At 43.2% G+C, this 16,066-nt stretch overlaps 1 protein-coding gene across 3 annotated transcripts in view; it reads right to left on the bottom strand.

Moving 5' to 3' along the window:
* Positions 1 to 15,840, bottom strand: part of WASHC3 (WASH complex subunit 3) — a 34,156-nt gene extending 18,316 nt beyond the window's left edge. The window contains exons 1-6 of one of the 3 annotated variants that reach the window (XM_044998880.1): positions 15,752 to 15,809; positions 15,638 to 15,713; positions 13,117 to 13,215; positions 8,999 to 9,064; positions 7,235 to 7,366; positions 53 to 163 (exon numbers count right to left, since the gene is read on the bottom strand). In XM_044998880.1, coding sequence (XP_044854815.1) covers positions 53 to 163; positions 7,235 to 7,366; positions 8,999 to 9,064; positions 13,117 to 13,215; positions 15,638 to 15,688 — 459 coding nt within the window. In that variant the 5' untranslated portion in view covers positions 15,689 to 15,713; positions 15,752 to 15,809. Of the gene's footprint in view, positions 1 to 52; positions 164 to 7,234; positions 7,367 to 8,998; positions 9,065 to 13,116; positions 13,216 to 15,637 lie in introns of all 3 variants that reach the window. The other 2 variants (XM_044998889.1, XM_044998896.1) reach the window with 2 other exon arrangements.
* Positions 15,841 to 16,066: the final 226 nt, after the last annotated feature.

Raw genomic sequence — 16,066 nt, 5'->3', positions numbered from 1 at the left:
AAAAATGTAAAGGAATTTCAAATGAAACTAGAGAAAGAACAAACAGGCTTACCACTTGGACCATTTTGAGATATCTGGCATATCTTGGATCCTTGGCTACAGTCATGACATTTTCTGCTGCTGCTTCTGTTTTCTGTTGTCCTATCTCATGTATGCTATTCTGCTGTATACAGAGAACACTGTATGTAAATCTTGAGCAACACCACAGACCAGGAGTACATAAGGAGAGTTCAGCTAATAAGATTTGGGAGTAAGGTAAAATTATCTCCTCTTTGCCCCAATGGACAAACTATAGACTTCTACATGTACACACATTGCCACTTGGGATTACTTTCATTACAGTGTTTGTCACAATATATTTTTGAAAGAGAAATTGTTTTCAACAGCATAAATAATTTAATTATATTAAAAGTTTGTGTGTTAAAGAAGTAATGAAAAAGCTGTCAGGCTGATGATCAAAAGCAATTCTGTTTCACTCAAACAGCTTTATTACATATCATTCAGTCAATTCAAAGTACTATACCAAAAAAAAAAAAAAAAGCTGAGATTTTTCAAGTGTTTCATTTGCCTATGTCAGAGTAATATTGACATCTCTAAAAAGAAAGTCTTAAAAAAGACTGATCCTGTTCCTTTAAATTATACACGTATCCCAAACAGGTCATTCATAAAGAACATTATCTATTACCTAAAAAGTAGTTATTTATGTTTATCTTCTACTGTTTTGCAATTTGATTGTATTTTTAAAAACTTGCCTTCCTATAAAGTATACCATGTAGTAGTACCTGTGTTGTGTCTGTGTGATGGAGTTTACAAATTCTACACCAGGTAAGAAGGGGTTAAAGAGCAGCTTTGGGCTCAGGCAGCCACAGTATGCTGCATCAGTGAGGCATGCCAATTTTGGAGAAGCCTTAAAAGGCAGAAACTCAGTTCAGAAGGCCAAAACCTTGGGAGATGGACAGACCTCTTCCCACTAGCTCCCAGGAAGGAGAACTGCAGAGGACAAAGATGGCAGAGGGTTCCTGCAAACCCTGCAAGATAGCCCTAAGGACACTGGGCGATGCTACAGTTCATCAGGTATCTCCTGAAAGGAGGGAGGGCTAGGGATGTATTTGGATTATTCTTGTGTTGTGCCTTTCGTTTGAGGTCTGGGGAAAGAAGGCTGCAATAGGAAGAAGCAGGAGGTCTGAAGAACCAGATCTTGACTAGCAGCAAAGAATCCTGTGGCACCTTATAGACTAACAGACGTTTTGCAGCATAGATCTTGACTGCCTGCAACAGGGGCCCTGGGCTGGAAATGAAGTTCCCTCTAAGCTGTGTGGCTGTGCAGCCGCTTATTAAGCGCTGCACAGGCACTCAGGGCTGCGGTGCAGAGAGAGGCCTCTTCCCAAGCCCTGGACCTGCCCCAGCGTCCCTCCCCAAGCTCAGTCAAGCCCCGGTCCTGCTGCAGCCAGGCAGGGCCAGTGCAACCACTAGGCAAACTAGGCGGCTGCCTAGGGTGCCAAGATTTGAGGGCGCCAAAAAGCGGTGCCCAAAGCGTCTGGGATGTTCACCTGGCGCTGGCTAAACGTGTAACCCTCTTCCCGCCGCTGTGCGAGGGGGCGCTGCGGCTTTGATGAGCTCCGGCCGGCAGGCTGGGAAGTGATGTCATTCCTTCTCCGGCTGCCAGGGGCACTGCGCTGCTCCCTGCTGCTCTGGCTCTGCCCCAGGGCCCCCGCCCCCTCTCCCCTGAGCTCTGCAGCAGAGCCGGGCCTGCACTCACCGGTGGGGGGAAGTGCAGAGACGCGGCTGCAGCTGCGCCGCCGGGGAGTGCTGGGGGGTGGTTCCCCTCTGCCCCCCAAGCCAGTCCCCCCCCGGAGGCCTGAGCCCCCCTGCTCCCGTTCCCTGCCCCCACAGAGGCCTGGGGCACCACACACCCACCCCCGCAGGGGGGCTGCGTAGGGCCCCAGAATATCTAGGAATGGCCCTGGTACCCGCCACCCTGCCCGCAGCCAGCCCCTGCCACACCCCCTGCCCTGCCCGCAGCCAGCCCCACACCCTGTCCCCAGCCAATCACTGCCTGAAGCCAGCCAGCCCCACACCCAGTCTCTAGCCAGCCCCTGCCGCACCCCCTGCCCTGCCCGCAGCCAGCCCCACACCTCCTGCCCTGCCCGTGGCCAGCCCCACACCTCTGTCTCCAGCCAACCCCGCACCCCATCTCCAACCAGCTCCGCATCCCCTGCTCTGGCCGAAGCCAGCTAGCCCCACACCCCCAGTCTCCATCCAACCCCTCACACACCCCGTGCCCAAAGTCAGCCAGCCCCGCACTCCCATTTCCAGCCAGCCCCTGCTGCACCCCCGTGCCTAAAGCCAGCCTCCACACCCTGTCAGGTTATTCATTTATTTTCATTAAATATGTAGACTAAATAATGAAATTAATAAATTTTCAAGATGAATCTGTATTAATTCTAATGAACTTTTTGAAAGTTTATAATAAGTGATGTTCCAAGGGGAGGTGTGGGGGGTGCAAGGTGGAAGTTTCGCCTAGGGCGCAAAATATTCTTGCACCGGCTGTGCAGCCAGGGGACAGGTGCCCCTCCCCTGGCCCAGCTCAGGCCCAAACGTGCCAGGGCCAGGAGCCCCTCCCCTGGCCCAGCCCCAACCCTGCTGTGGGCAGGGGACAAGGGCCCCTCCCCTGGCCCTGACCTGCTGAGGCTAGGTGGCCAGCTGCTGCTGCAGGGAGAGAGAGCTGCCCACTGTAGACCCAGGGAGTCCCACTGCACCCCAAACCCCTCATCCCCAGCCCCACTCCAGAGCCTGCACCTCCAGCTGGAGCCCTCATCCCCTGCACCCTAACCCTCTGCCCCAGCCCCTCATCCCCAGCCCAGAACCAGCACCCCACAGCTGGAGCCCTCACCCCTCCTGCACTCCAACCCTCTGCCCCTCATCCCCGGCTCCACTCCAGAGCCTGCATTCCCAGCTGGAGCCCTCACCTCCCCACACACCCCAAGCCTCTGCACCAGCTCTGAGCCCCCTCCCACACTCCAAACCCCTTGGCCTCAGCCTGCCACATTCATTTTATTATGTGCACTAATATGGAGGTGATATGTCATACATCACCTCCATATTGGTGCACATAACAAAATTCATTCCACACATGGGTGGGAAAAATTAAAGGGAACACTGGAACCCAGGGTAGAGGGAGACTGGGTTCCCCTTCAGGCCATCAACAAAAGGTCCAGAGCCCTCACCAGGCAAGGTTCATGAGGTCTAGGGGGTCTAGAATCTCGCTTTAGTCCTACCTAGTACATGGCTGCTGGACTGTTACTAGACTGGACTCAATTTTACCTCAAAGGGGTGAGACTAAAAAGTGACCTGGCTGGAGGGCAGAGTCACAAGACAAAGCAGGCTGACTGGGGGTATATCTACATAGGCATGAAAGATGCATGGCACGGGAGCAGCTGGCCCTGGTCCACTGACTCCGAGTCACAGGACTAAAAATTGCTGTGTTCATGTTCAGGCTTAAGCCTGAGCTCTGGGACCCTCCACCCCTACATGGTCCCAGAGCTTGGGCTCCAGTTTGAGCCCGAAAGTCTACACCACAGCTTCACAGCTCCAGAACCTGAGCCTTGCAACCTCAAGGCAGCTGACCCAGAGCAGCCACAGGGTTTTTTTTAATCCCTGTGAAGACCTGAACAGTGGGTGGGTCAACAAGGCTATGAAGAGGAAAACCTTGACACCGCCACATCCAGCCACAAGGGTGCACTGGCTAGTGAGTCACTTTGTCACAGTCTGAATCAAGGACAAAGCTACACAAGTTTCTGAGAAGCTTACATTATAGGTAAGGCCCTGTAAAAAAATCACAATTTCACAGGTGGCACAGAAATTGTGAAAATGTCCCCAAACTATAATCTTTAAAAAAAATTAAAAGCAAATGTCTACAAAAACTCTTTAATGCAAATAAGTGATGGTCACATTAACACCACCCTATACCGAAAACCTACTGACCGCTATGCCTACCTTCATGCCTCCAGCTTCCATCCCGGACACACCACAAGATCCATTGTCTACAGCCACGCACTGAGGTACAACCGTATCTGCTCTAACCCCGCAGACAGAGACCAACACCTAGAAAATCTCCATCAAGCATTCTCAAGACTACAGTACCCACACGAGGAAATAAGGAAACAGATCAGCAGAGCCAGACGTGTACCCAGAAGCCTCCTACTGCAAGACAAACCCAAGAAAGAAACCAACAGGACTCCACTGGCCATCACATACAGTCCCCAGCTAAAACCCCTCCAACGCATCATCAGGGATCTACAACCCATCCTGGACAATGATCCCTCACTTTCACAGGCCTTGGGTGGCAGGCCAGTCCTCGCCCACAGACAACCTGCCAACCTGAAGCATATTCTCACCAGCAACTGTACACCGCACCATAGTAACTCTAACTCAGGAACCAAGCCATGCAACAAACCTCGATGCCAACTCTGCCCACATATCTACACCAGCAACACCATCACAGGACCTAACCAGATCAGCCACACCATCACCGGTTCATTCACCTGCACGTCCACCAATGTAATATATGCCATCATATGCCAGTAATGCCTCTCTGCTATGTACATCGGCCAAACTGGACAGTCTCTAAGGAAAAGGATAAATGGACACAAATCAGACATTAGGAATGGCAATATACAAAAACCTGTAGGAGAACACTTCAACCTCCCTGGCCACACAATAGCAGATCTTAAGGTGGCCATCCTGCAGCAAAAAAACTTTAGGACCAGACTTCAAAGAGAAACTGCTGAGCTCCAGTTCATCTGCAAATTTGACACCATCAGCTCAGGACTAAACAAAGACTGTGAATGGCTTGCCAATTACAGAACCAGTTTCTCCTCCCTTGGTTTTCACACCTCAACTGCTAGAACAGGGCCTCATCCTCCCTGATTGATCTAACCTCGTTATCTCTAGCTTGCTTCTTGCTTGCTTATATATACCTGCCCCTGGAAATTTCCACTACTTGCATCCGAAGAAGTGGGTATTCACCCATGAAAGCTCATGCTACAAAACGTCGTTAGTCTATAAGGTGCCACAGGATTCTTTGCTGCTTTTACAGAACCAGACAAACACGGCTACCCCTCTGATATTTTTAATACAAAAAATTAAACTTGGCTAGTCAATTTCAAGAACAGAAGGAATTGTACAGGTAATGTCAGTCAATTTCGACTAAGGTTACTTGTAAAATTCATTCCATCTTTAGCCCTAATTACAGGACATTAAGACAACATTTTCAGTTGCCAGATGCCTACTTGATGCTACCTCTTGGACTTTTATTTCTTGGCTCTGACACCACCACCAGGGTAGTGGCTCATCATCAGAATCCTGAGATAGCTATCTAGCTCATAATTTCCCCATGTTGTACTTTTTACCTTTAGGGGATAAGAGTAAAATGGTAATTTTTTACATTAGGTAAAGCATTTTAGTTGCTATTTAAGTAATCTGTGTAGCACCCTCTAGTGGTAAAATGTATAAACTACCTTTTTTTATTAAACCCCTCTGCCAAGTGTTCAAACGTCATTTTATCAGTAAGAGACCATACACACTAGAGAAACAACAAAGATTTTAAAGTAATAATTTGTCAGTTGTGTCAAATTTTAAAACAGTTTGTCAAATTTCATTGATATAGCTGTTTAATATTTAATATGTATTGTTCAGTTAAACATAAGGAATCTTAACAGTAATATCCATTACAAACACTGAGAATACAAAACCCACAATATCAGATTAAAGAAAAATTCAAAATCTTAAACAAAAACAAAAAACACACCTGAGTCAAGCATATTGTTTTGTTTGTAGGCAGAATACGTAGCGAGAACAAATTTCAATTGTATTTGACTAGATTTTAAAATCCTGATCATTGGCACAAATTAAAAATACTCCTTTATACTAACATACCAATAACCCCCAAATGACTCTGATGTTAGTCCTAACTTATTCCCCATATAAATTGAGTGTTCTCACTTAAAGGTATGAAAAAAATACAAAAGATTAAAGAAAGTATTTTTGCTAATATAATTAGATTATCTTTTTGCACTAATGTTTCCCTCATCTATCATTTTGATCTCCAATATTTGGACTTGGGAGGACAGAAAAAGATTAAACTATTAAACTAATTCTCCCAGACTATGTCAAACTGCACATTTGTTGACAACACTTAATTGTCCATCTGAAGATATGAACCTGAAGCCCATTTTCAGAAATATGTAGTATTGCTTTAAAATGCAGAGTCAGTGGAAGTTTTCAGAGAAAAGTTGAAAAGAACTGCTAATTATTGACTGAAATTGTGCAATACTGCCTAAGAAACTGTCCATGTTTGCTTCTACTTTGCTATTTCCCTTTAGGGTCAGTGTAAATGAGCAGAATGTGTCTAAAAGTGAGAGATTATTTCATACCACAATTCTGCAGATGAATCTACAGTTACTAAGTATTAATAAGCCAGGAAGAGCAACAATCTGTTGGATTTTCAATACTGCAGCCATCATCACTTCACAGCAACTCCTGCCAAGTTTGAGACTTTATCTGGGCTGAGGCAAGCTATTACATTGTTATTGCTATAAAACAGAGAAGAGTGGGAGACTGAGGGTGAAATGATCAGGAAAATCCATCAGTTCTCTATCTCAAAAATAAGGCAAGAGAGTCGTGCTTTGTGAAATGGCCAACAGAAGTGCTAATTCTTAATAAACCGAGATCATGTGTAAAGCATATCTAGCCTCCTTTATGCTGATAATCATTTATAGTAAAAGTGCTCCTCTAATAAACAGAGGATTTAATAGGGCAAGAATGCATTTGCAATAGAATGTGCTAGAAACTTGGTTTCAGCTGAAAGCTCAGATTCTTAAAAAAAGGGGGTAAAACTGGAATGGTGGGATTTGAAATTTTAATCTCATGCATGATGTTCCCTGATCCTTCTTACCTACCTAGTTCAAGTTGACGTTTCAATGGGATTTAAGAAAAATGTAGGAAATAATTTCTCAGTATAATATTTATTAAATGACTTCAAACATAATTCAACAAAAAAGTGTAAGAAGCTTTTTTTAAAAACAACACTTAAATAACATGAAATGGAAAACGTGTTAGAGAGTTAAAGTTTGGTCTGATTTTTTCCTTACACATACTTGTTCGCTCCATCTTGTTCAACCAAGAGGAAACACTTTCCAAGAAGAAGTATATTTTTTTATACTTTGGTACTTACTTCTGACTGAGGAGATACAGATACTGAGTGCTGATCTGTAGTGGCTTGTGGAATGGGACCATTTGTAACACTGTTCATATTTGCACTCGATACTTCAAATTTGACATCTTCTAAGCCGGGAATAGATGACAACTAAATGCAGAAGATAATTTTCAAATAAACTGTGAGCGTAACATCTTAAGTTTAGCCGATAACATGTATTCCCATCACCTAGAAGTCAGCACATACACCAGTCTAGCAAGGAATTCAATGGATAGTACCCATGTCAGCAAGATAATAGTTTTGGATTTCTTCATTCAGGCCTGGTCTACTAGAGTTGTGTGAAATTTTTTAGACAAACAGTTAATTTGCAAAAAGTGTGTTTCATTTGACTCAAAATTATGGTAAATCCATGTCAATTATTTTGGCCCCAAAAATATTTTTCAGGACTTAGATACTGAGTGGTGGTGCCTCTCTTCTAACTTTTAGCCCAGTGGTTAAAGTAGTCACCTGAGATATGAGAGACTCAAGTTCAATTTGCCCCTCTGCTAGAGGGGGAGAAAGGATTTGAACTGGAGTCTCTCACATTACAGGTGAGTGCCTGAGCCACTAGGCTACAAGATATTCTGAGGCCGGTCTCAGGGTCTCCTACTGAAACTGTTCCACTATATATAAACAAACACACACTGGAGAAAGGACTTGAACATCCTAAGTGAGTACACTAATCGCCAGGCTAAAGAGTCATTCTGGTTCTCTTTCCTTGGACCAGTAACTACTCAAGGTCATTTATAATGGCAATATGTAGTCATTCATGATTGCTTAGATTCTGCAGATGTTGACAGCATTGGATATACATCCAGGACAACCCTCCTACTCAGCCTGTACAAGCAGGATTTTTCAATGCTTCTATTTCACAACCGCCAAGAAAGATAAATATATAGATGCATGGGAACCTTCTGCTTCCATTTAAACTTTTGCACTTTGAAGTTTGAGTTAATTCCAAACAGAGGGCCTCCTCCTAGTGAAATCAAGGGGAGTTCTGTTACTAATGTCACCAGAAGCAGGATTGGGTCTAAGTTTTATATATGGAAATATATTTGTAAGTAGATGACTACAAAGCTGTATCTTTTGGTCATACAGGATACATGTTTTCATCCAAATTATATATCTGCCTTAAATTTGACATAGTTCAGGTCATACTTTTAATTAAAGCTTTATAAGCCATCTAGTTACTTAAAAATAACTTTTTACTTTATGTGGAAGTTGGTGGAAACACATCCAACCATAAACAAACTAATCCACCAAGGTCTAGTGACATTAACCCCAAGACCTTTACTTTAAAGTAGATATAACAGCTAACAGAGTTAGTGTGGTATGTGCAGTTTAGGAGCAAATTACTTATTGTAATAAGGATAAAATTATATTTAATCTTTCCCTCCTCCAAACGAAGAAAAACTTAACAGAAGAGAGTACTAAGGATAAAACCAACATCACTTTCTACTACATGCTGCCTGCTCCTTTGTTCCATGTTCCACAGCTGTTTAAACTGTACAGTAAGTGGTAAAGCATGAGAAAGTAAAGAGTTTGCAGTAAGTTTTGATTTAGCTTGAGCTGTAATTTAAAGTTGTCATTCTGACAATTTATTTTAATACATTAAATTCCATTACAGCACAGTTCTGATGACAATTGTACTTCAGTGCAAAAGTCTGCTAATTATAAGGAAGTTAGACTTTGAGCATCATAAACAAAAACCACCAAAACACATCTATATATACACATACACACCTTTGCATCCAAAATGTTAAGCGTTGTTTCAATTTGTTGGATACGGAGAGAGAGAGCTGACAACTTCTAGGAGAGAAAAAAAATTAAGACATGACAGCACTATTCAATGCCCTTTTAAAATCCAAAACTGGCGATGGTAAATCAAGGAACATGTAGACAAACAAGAAATATACTTCTGTCCTCAGCCTATTGAAGATGCAAAATAAGTGATATGGCAACCCTTGTTAGAACAAGAATGAAGTGTGCTAACTGTACACCATTAGACACTGCTTCATGTTGATTCCTATATAGCATGTGTTGGCATTAAAGTAATTTCACTACCTACAGCTCTTTCCCCATTAATAGCAATGCTGCCAACAGACAGTAATGGGTATATAGAGAGAGTCTACATGCAAATGAGAACAATAGTTAATTGAATCTTACTCAGGGTATTGGGGTAATGAAGTAGGCATACTGTATCCTCAAAGTTGCTTGCTTCAAAGAACTTATATCAAAAATGTGAAAGATGAAAGGTGAGAAGCATATATAAGTAACTGACATACAAGGAGGGACTAGAGGAGAAAAGAGACAAATCAGAAAGAATACAGGGAAGTGAATGGAAGTCATTGACAGTCAAAACCGTTGGTAAGCCAGAACAAACTAAAACCTCACCATGCTCCAGTTCCATCTCACAAGCAATTTTTGTATAAGGTTCTTTTAAAATGTAACTTATATTTTAAAAAAAAATAATCCACAAGAACTGTCACTTCTTTATCTAACCATTGCCATATCTAGCCAGACCATCATAAAGTCGGGTAGCAAGTATGTAGCATTTTGACTGCCTTCTGGCATGCTAGCAAGATTCTGCCCAGCTCATAAGCAGAACTTTAAAACCTCAGAAAATGGCAATCCTTGCCAATGCTTTAGAGAAATAAAGAGGGGCAGAGTGTGACAAAAATTACAGTATCTTGACTTGTTTACAGATGAGTCTTTGCTCTTTACAATAAGTTAATCTGCTATTTAGGGAAAAAATAAGCCACAATCATACATAATATTACACATCTTGTTTAATTTGACAAAAGCCAGGAAATTCAGAGTTGAATCTGATACTGTCTTTAATTTGAATTTCCTGGCTTTTGTCAATTTATGTCAGGGCCTTTACATTTAATATAGTTTTTGTACTTAATAAAAAATGAATTTATATTTCAGAAAATACATATTTACCCACGGTTTAAAATATGTAGTTTGTGCATGAGACTTAACAGTTTTTGTGTGTGCTGATTAAATATATAGTTCTGTTTTGGAAAGTGTGTATTTAATAGGCATCCTAAGGAGATATTGAGGTCCCATGGCTTTACGGAAATCTCCTAGATTTTGGAGTACTGACAAAAATTCTATTGAGGTAGTCAAGCTGCCACAAATACCAAGAGCTTCTTCTGCTAAAAATCCAGAATTATGTTTAGTTTCTCCTCTTCAACTCTTTATCCTGGCACAGTAGCCAAATATTACATTTAAAGAGTCAGGTGGATGATTCAAGGCAGCCTTAATAGATTACAGAATCTTTCATATCTGTATTAGTCAAACTGGATTTGACTAAATTGTTACCACTGATAAGACTGTTTGGTACTCTAAAGCAAGCTAAATCACAAAAAAGTTACTACTGACACCCTCAGCAAAAATGATGAGGCAAGAAAGCACATTGAGACTGAACTAACATCTCATCTTCAGAAGAAGCCCTTTCAGAAGGAAGACAGCTTGCATGGTGCGGCCTGTGGCTAACCAGAAAACTTTCTTGTGCTGTCAATATGGAACATTTTCATAGGCACTAAATTCACCTTGAAAACCTGTCACTGTCCGCTGGTTTTAGCGCTTTGAAATAAAAGAAATTAAAAACTAGCCCACATTATGCACTAACTACATGTCAATTTTTTTTAAATCAAAGTAATTTTAAAACTATAGGACAAAAAAGCATCTTAAATCATTATCTTCTTTAAAAAATGGAGTCAGAAGGAGCGAGAGAGAGAAGCAAGTCAAAAGTTGGATAGTTTGGTGATAGTGGATAATTACATTATTCAGCTATGAAGAAGGATCAGATTTATGAAATGGACCCAGTGCCCCTGCTTCAAATAAGCCACAGCAAATTTTTAATGGCTGAGCCATGCTGAAGAAGGTAATGCTGAAAATCCATCATCTTCCTCCTTATTCCCAGTTTCTTGGTAATGTACTATGTGTATGTCTAATGTAGGAGCAGGATTTTATAATGTCCCATGAGAATTAATGTATGATTTGATTTCATCCTGTCAGCCACCCTTTTTGAATAGCAGAAAGGAATGACAAAGCAAAACAATCCTTATGGTCACCCTTTTGTTTTAGGATAAGTTATAATGTCTGCTATGGTTTCCTATATGTATTACAAATTAGGCACTCTAGTTAAATATACATTTCTTTGTTTTAAGGTTTTAGTAAGCAAGAAACAGGATCTTGTATCGTATTTATGTTAAAGAGATTAGAGGAATGTTGAGGGCCTGAAGCCCCAGTGTGAATGGTTTTAGTTATAAGATTTAGCAAGGTTTGATTTACAATGTATTCTGCTGAATATACAGTACTGCTGTCTGTATACCTTTGAAGGTTTCTGTAAGAGATTGTTTGTGTGAATGAGGAATGCATGCATCAGGAAAAGATAAGGTGTGAAAGCCATCACAAAAGTCCAGATGGTCAAGAAAAAGTGAGAGACTTGGAAAGACCAGGAGACAATCAGAAAACATCCATTGTATCCTATGCTAAACGTGTTAGCAGCAATGACGACCTCAGAGGTGAGGCAGGCACCCCTGAAGGCGAGACAACAAATAGAAGATAACGATGGGAAGCCTGACAATAACCATCAAATGATAACAGCACTTAAGGACTAATGATTACAGGATGACATTGCAAAATGCATGGACTCAAATGGGAATTGCAACGACAAGAGTCCAGCTCCTCACTTGTGCTCAATCTAACTGGCCATTAGATTGACGTGGGCTACAACAGACTGGTAACTATAAACATCAACTGGCAGGGGGGGGGAGGTGTCTAAAAAGCATATACTAACTGTTGTATTTTCAATAAATGCAGTGTTTTTGCCTTCTCCTATAAAAGATCCCATGTGCTTTGTATAGCATAACACTAAGCTGTAGCTCACGAAAGCTCATGCTGAAATAAATTTGTTAGTCTCTAAGGTGCCACAAGTACTCCTGTTCTTTTTGCGGATACAGACTAACACGGCTGCTACTCTGAAACTAATCCTACACTATCCTCAGACTCCCAGACCAAAAAAAACCAAAACAAAAAACAAACCCCCAGTAAAGCATAGAATGACACCAAAAAACCTAATCTGACATTTTTATTAGACTTCTGATTGAGGTTAAATGGACTGAGATATTTATTTCACAACTTTCACAACTCCGCACGACCACCACCACTAATGTTTAACAGGTACTTCTGTTGGCAGATTCTGCTAAAAGAAAAAGGAACTGAATGGGCATAGAGAATGAAGTACCCTCTCAACCTGTGCTGGTCTCTCTATTTTATGGTTGAAACACATTGATAAGGTAGGAGATTTTGCATGCATTTGTATCATACCTGCTTTGTGGAAGAGAACAGTCTCTAAGACTATCAAATCATGTAAAATGTCCAAACTTCAAGACATAAAAATGGGCTATTGGCTTAGTAAAATTAGAGGTTTCTCTTACACAGGTGAAGAAATCTGCATTAGTCCACTTACTCAGCCTAAACTTTAAGTGGGGAGTGGACTAATCCTTTCAACTCCAACTAATATGCATGGTCAACAGGCACTGAAAGATGCAAAAAAACCGAGCAATACTATACTAGTAATAATTGGAGATATACCAATCTCCTAGAACTGGAAGGGACCTCAAAAGGTCATCGAGTCCAGCCCCCTGCCTTCACTAGCAGGACCAATTTTTGCCCCAGATCCCTAAGTGGCCTCAAGGATTGAACTCACAACCCTGGGTTTAACAGGCCAATGCTCAAACCACTGAGCTATCCCTCCCCCCTAGTATATGTTTATCCATGTTTATATACTATATAGTATATGTTTATCCATGTGAAGACTGATGCAAAGTGATGCAATATGAACATACCTCTTCACAAACAGTAGAAAAGCGGTTAAGGAACTGCACTGTGTGAACCACAAACTGGTTTAGAAATGCCACAGTTCTTTTCTGCTGAATAGCTGGAACCTGTAACAAGATTAAATTAAATGAAGACAAGTGCAAAGTACTTCATTTCATAAAGAAAAATTAAATGCAAAACTACAAAGTGGGAAATAACTGGGTAGGTGGTAGTACTGCTGAAAGATGTGCAGGTTATAGTGGATCGCAATTTGAATAAGTCAACAAGGTGATGCAGTCATGAAAAAGCTAACAACATTAACAGGAGTGTTATATGGAAGACACAGGAGGTATGTGACCCACTCTACTTGGCACTGGAAACACACACACAGCTTGAGAACTGTGTCCAATTTTGGGTATCATGCTTTAGGGGATGTGGACAAATTGCAGAGAGTCCAGAGGAGAGGACCAAAAGTGATAAAAGGTTTAGAAAACCTGATCTATAAGGAAAGTTTAAAAAAAATGGGACATGTTGAGTCTTGAGAAAAGAGCGAGGGGGGACATGATAACATATTTGAAGACAGTTAAGGGCTGTTATAAACAGAACTGATCAGTTGCTTGCTGTGTACACTGAAGACAGGACAAAAAGTCATGGGCTTAATCTGTAGCAAGGGAGATTTAGATTAGGGGTTCTCAAACTGTGGGTCAGGACCCCAAAGAAAGCCAAGGCTGGTGTTAGACTTGCTGGGGCCTAGAGGTGAGGCTGAATCCGAAGCCCCACCACCCGGGGCTTCAGCCGAAGCCTGAGCCCCACCATCTGGGGGCTGAAGCCCAACGGCTTCAGCCCTGGGAAGGGGGCTAAGGTTATATGTCCCCTGCCCAGGGCAGAAGCCCTTGGGTTTCAGCTTTGCCCGCTCCTCCACCCCCACCCGGACTCAGGCTTCAATCCCACCCCCCCGGGATCATGTAGTAATTTTTGTTGTCAGAAGGGGGTCATGGTGAAATGAAGTTTGAGAACCACTGGATTAGACATTAGGAAAAACTTTCTAACTATATGGGTAGTTAAGCTAAGAAATAGGCTTCCAAGGGAGGTTGTGGAATCCCCATCATAAGAGGTTTTTAAGAACAGGTTAGACAAATACCTGTTAGGGATGGTTTAGGTTTACTTGATCCTGTTTCAGTGCAGGGCACTAGACTTGAGGACTGTGAGGTCCCTTCCAGCCCTACATTTCTATGATTCCATACTCAACAGATCAGCCAATATTCTCATAACTCCTAGCATTAGAGAAAGCAAAGTGTTTAGATTTGAGATGGTATCCAGCATTAGCTTTAGCTCCAATAGCATGGCATGGCAACCATTAAGGTCTTGTTATACACTAACTAGAAGCGGGAAAGAGGCATGAAGACAATCGGAATGGTGTGATTTTAATAGCCTGTATTTCACAAACAGAGCAAGAAATGAATGCTATGTAAATAATTAGAAACACATTCCCAGCTTCTGAATGGGGTTGTATAGAATCTATATAGCCGTGATGACTCAACACAACATTTTTTGAATGGCCACTGATTTCTCACCCATGTGTTCTCTTGGGTCCAGGACCTAAAATAGCAAGCCTTAAGACAGTGCAATATTGTAACCCAGTGGATAGTATTTCTAAAGTGAGACAAGCTGCCTCACCTGTATGTGACTCAGCAGCTGGGCTTAAATTGCCTTTAAAAAGACACTGAGTATTTGTAATAGAATAGTTTTGTTATAAACAAATGAAAAGGTTTACAAAGTTTGTTTAGCCACATTATTAATGGTCATTATCTTTCACAAGAACAGGAATCTTTTTCTTTTTAGATACCACACAGAAATACATTGGATACCAAAGTGAAGGAGCAGGGAGAACAGAAATGGCCTGATACTGCTAGTTGGGGAGGAACTGCTTCAACTCACAGATTTTAGCTGGCAATGAGCACAGAGGAATGACACAGGAGATTGTGCAGTTGTGCTTCCCAAATAGTTTGCTACTATAATTATTTGCCACGGAGTTTAATGACCGAAATGCAAACCAATGCAGGAGATTTCCATCAGGAAATTACATAGTTTGAGGTGAATATTACTTCACTGGCTTGGCACACTACATACCTGCTGAAGTAGAAGATGCAAAAGAGTCATGTCTGCATCCTGCACAGAAGTGCAACCACAATTCCCTGACGTTTCCCTCGTGCAAGGATTTAAAAGACTTTCACCTCATATACATCTCGGGGGGCGGGGAAGAGTCACAGAGAAAACACCAGCGACTCGCTCGAGGTGACTCTCCGGCTCCTGCTTTACAACTGAGGCTCAACTCCCCCCTCCCGTCCCGCAAGGGAAACAGCCCCCGGCGCGGGGAGTGCGAGACGAGAACCACCATCGAGCCCTCAAACTGAGCCCCTCCCGCGGAGCGCTGTGCTGGTGGGGCTGGGTAGGGGGCTCCCCAGCGAGGCTCACGCGCGAGGCCGAGGGGAAGGGCCCCCGCGCCGGGGAAGCTGAGGTGAGGGCAGTGGGGGAGGGGGGAGGCCATACCTTGGTCAGGTCGATGCCAGAGCCCACGAGGGGCAGCCCATCCTCATCCATCCCCTGCGGCCAGAGCAAGCGGTGCGGGGGGGGAGGGTACGGCTGAACGAAACCACCACTTCCCCCCACCAGACCCCAGCCCGGAAGTCTCCGGCACGCCGTACCGAGGTTGACCTCTACCCCCGGATACAAAACTTGCTCTACAGGGCACGGCCGGACGCCCCTAGAGAAGGGACCGGTGTTCTGGCGCATGCGCATAGGCAAGCGGAGAACGCGGAAGAACATCGGTCGCCCTACTGCATGATGGGAGTTGTAGTTCGACGGGGCGGGAGCGGCTCTGGCGCTAGGGCGGGCTTCTCTCCCCGTGCGTGTCTAGAGGCGACTGGCTCGCCCGCCTGCGGGTGCATGTCCCGCCCTCTCTGGCCTTCGCCTGGGCGC

The sequence above is a fragment of the Mauremys mutica genome, chromosome 1 (genome assembly GCF_020497125.1).
Source record: "Mauremys mutica isolate MM-2020 ecotype Southern chromosome 1, ASM2049712v1, whole genome shotgun sequence".
Lineage (NCBI taxonomy): Eukaryota > Metazoa > Chordata > Testudines > Geoemydidae > Mauremys > Mauremys mutica.
The sequence above is the reverse complement of the archived record's forward strand: the minus strand, read 5'-3'. Positions and strand labels throughout refer to the sequence as shown.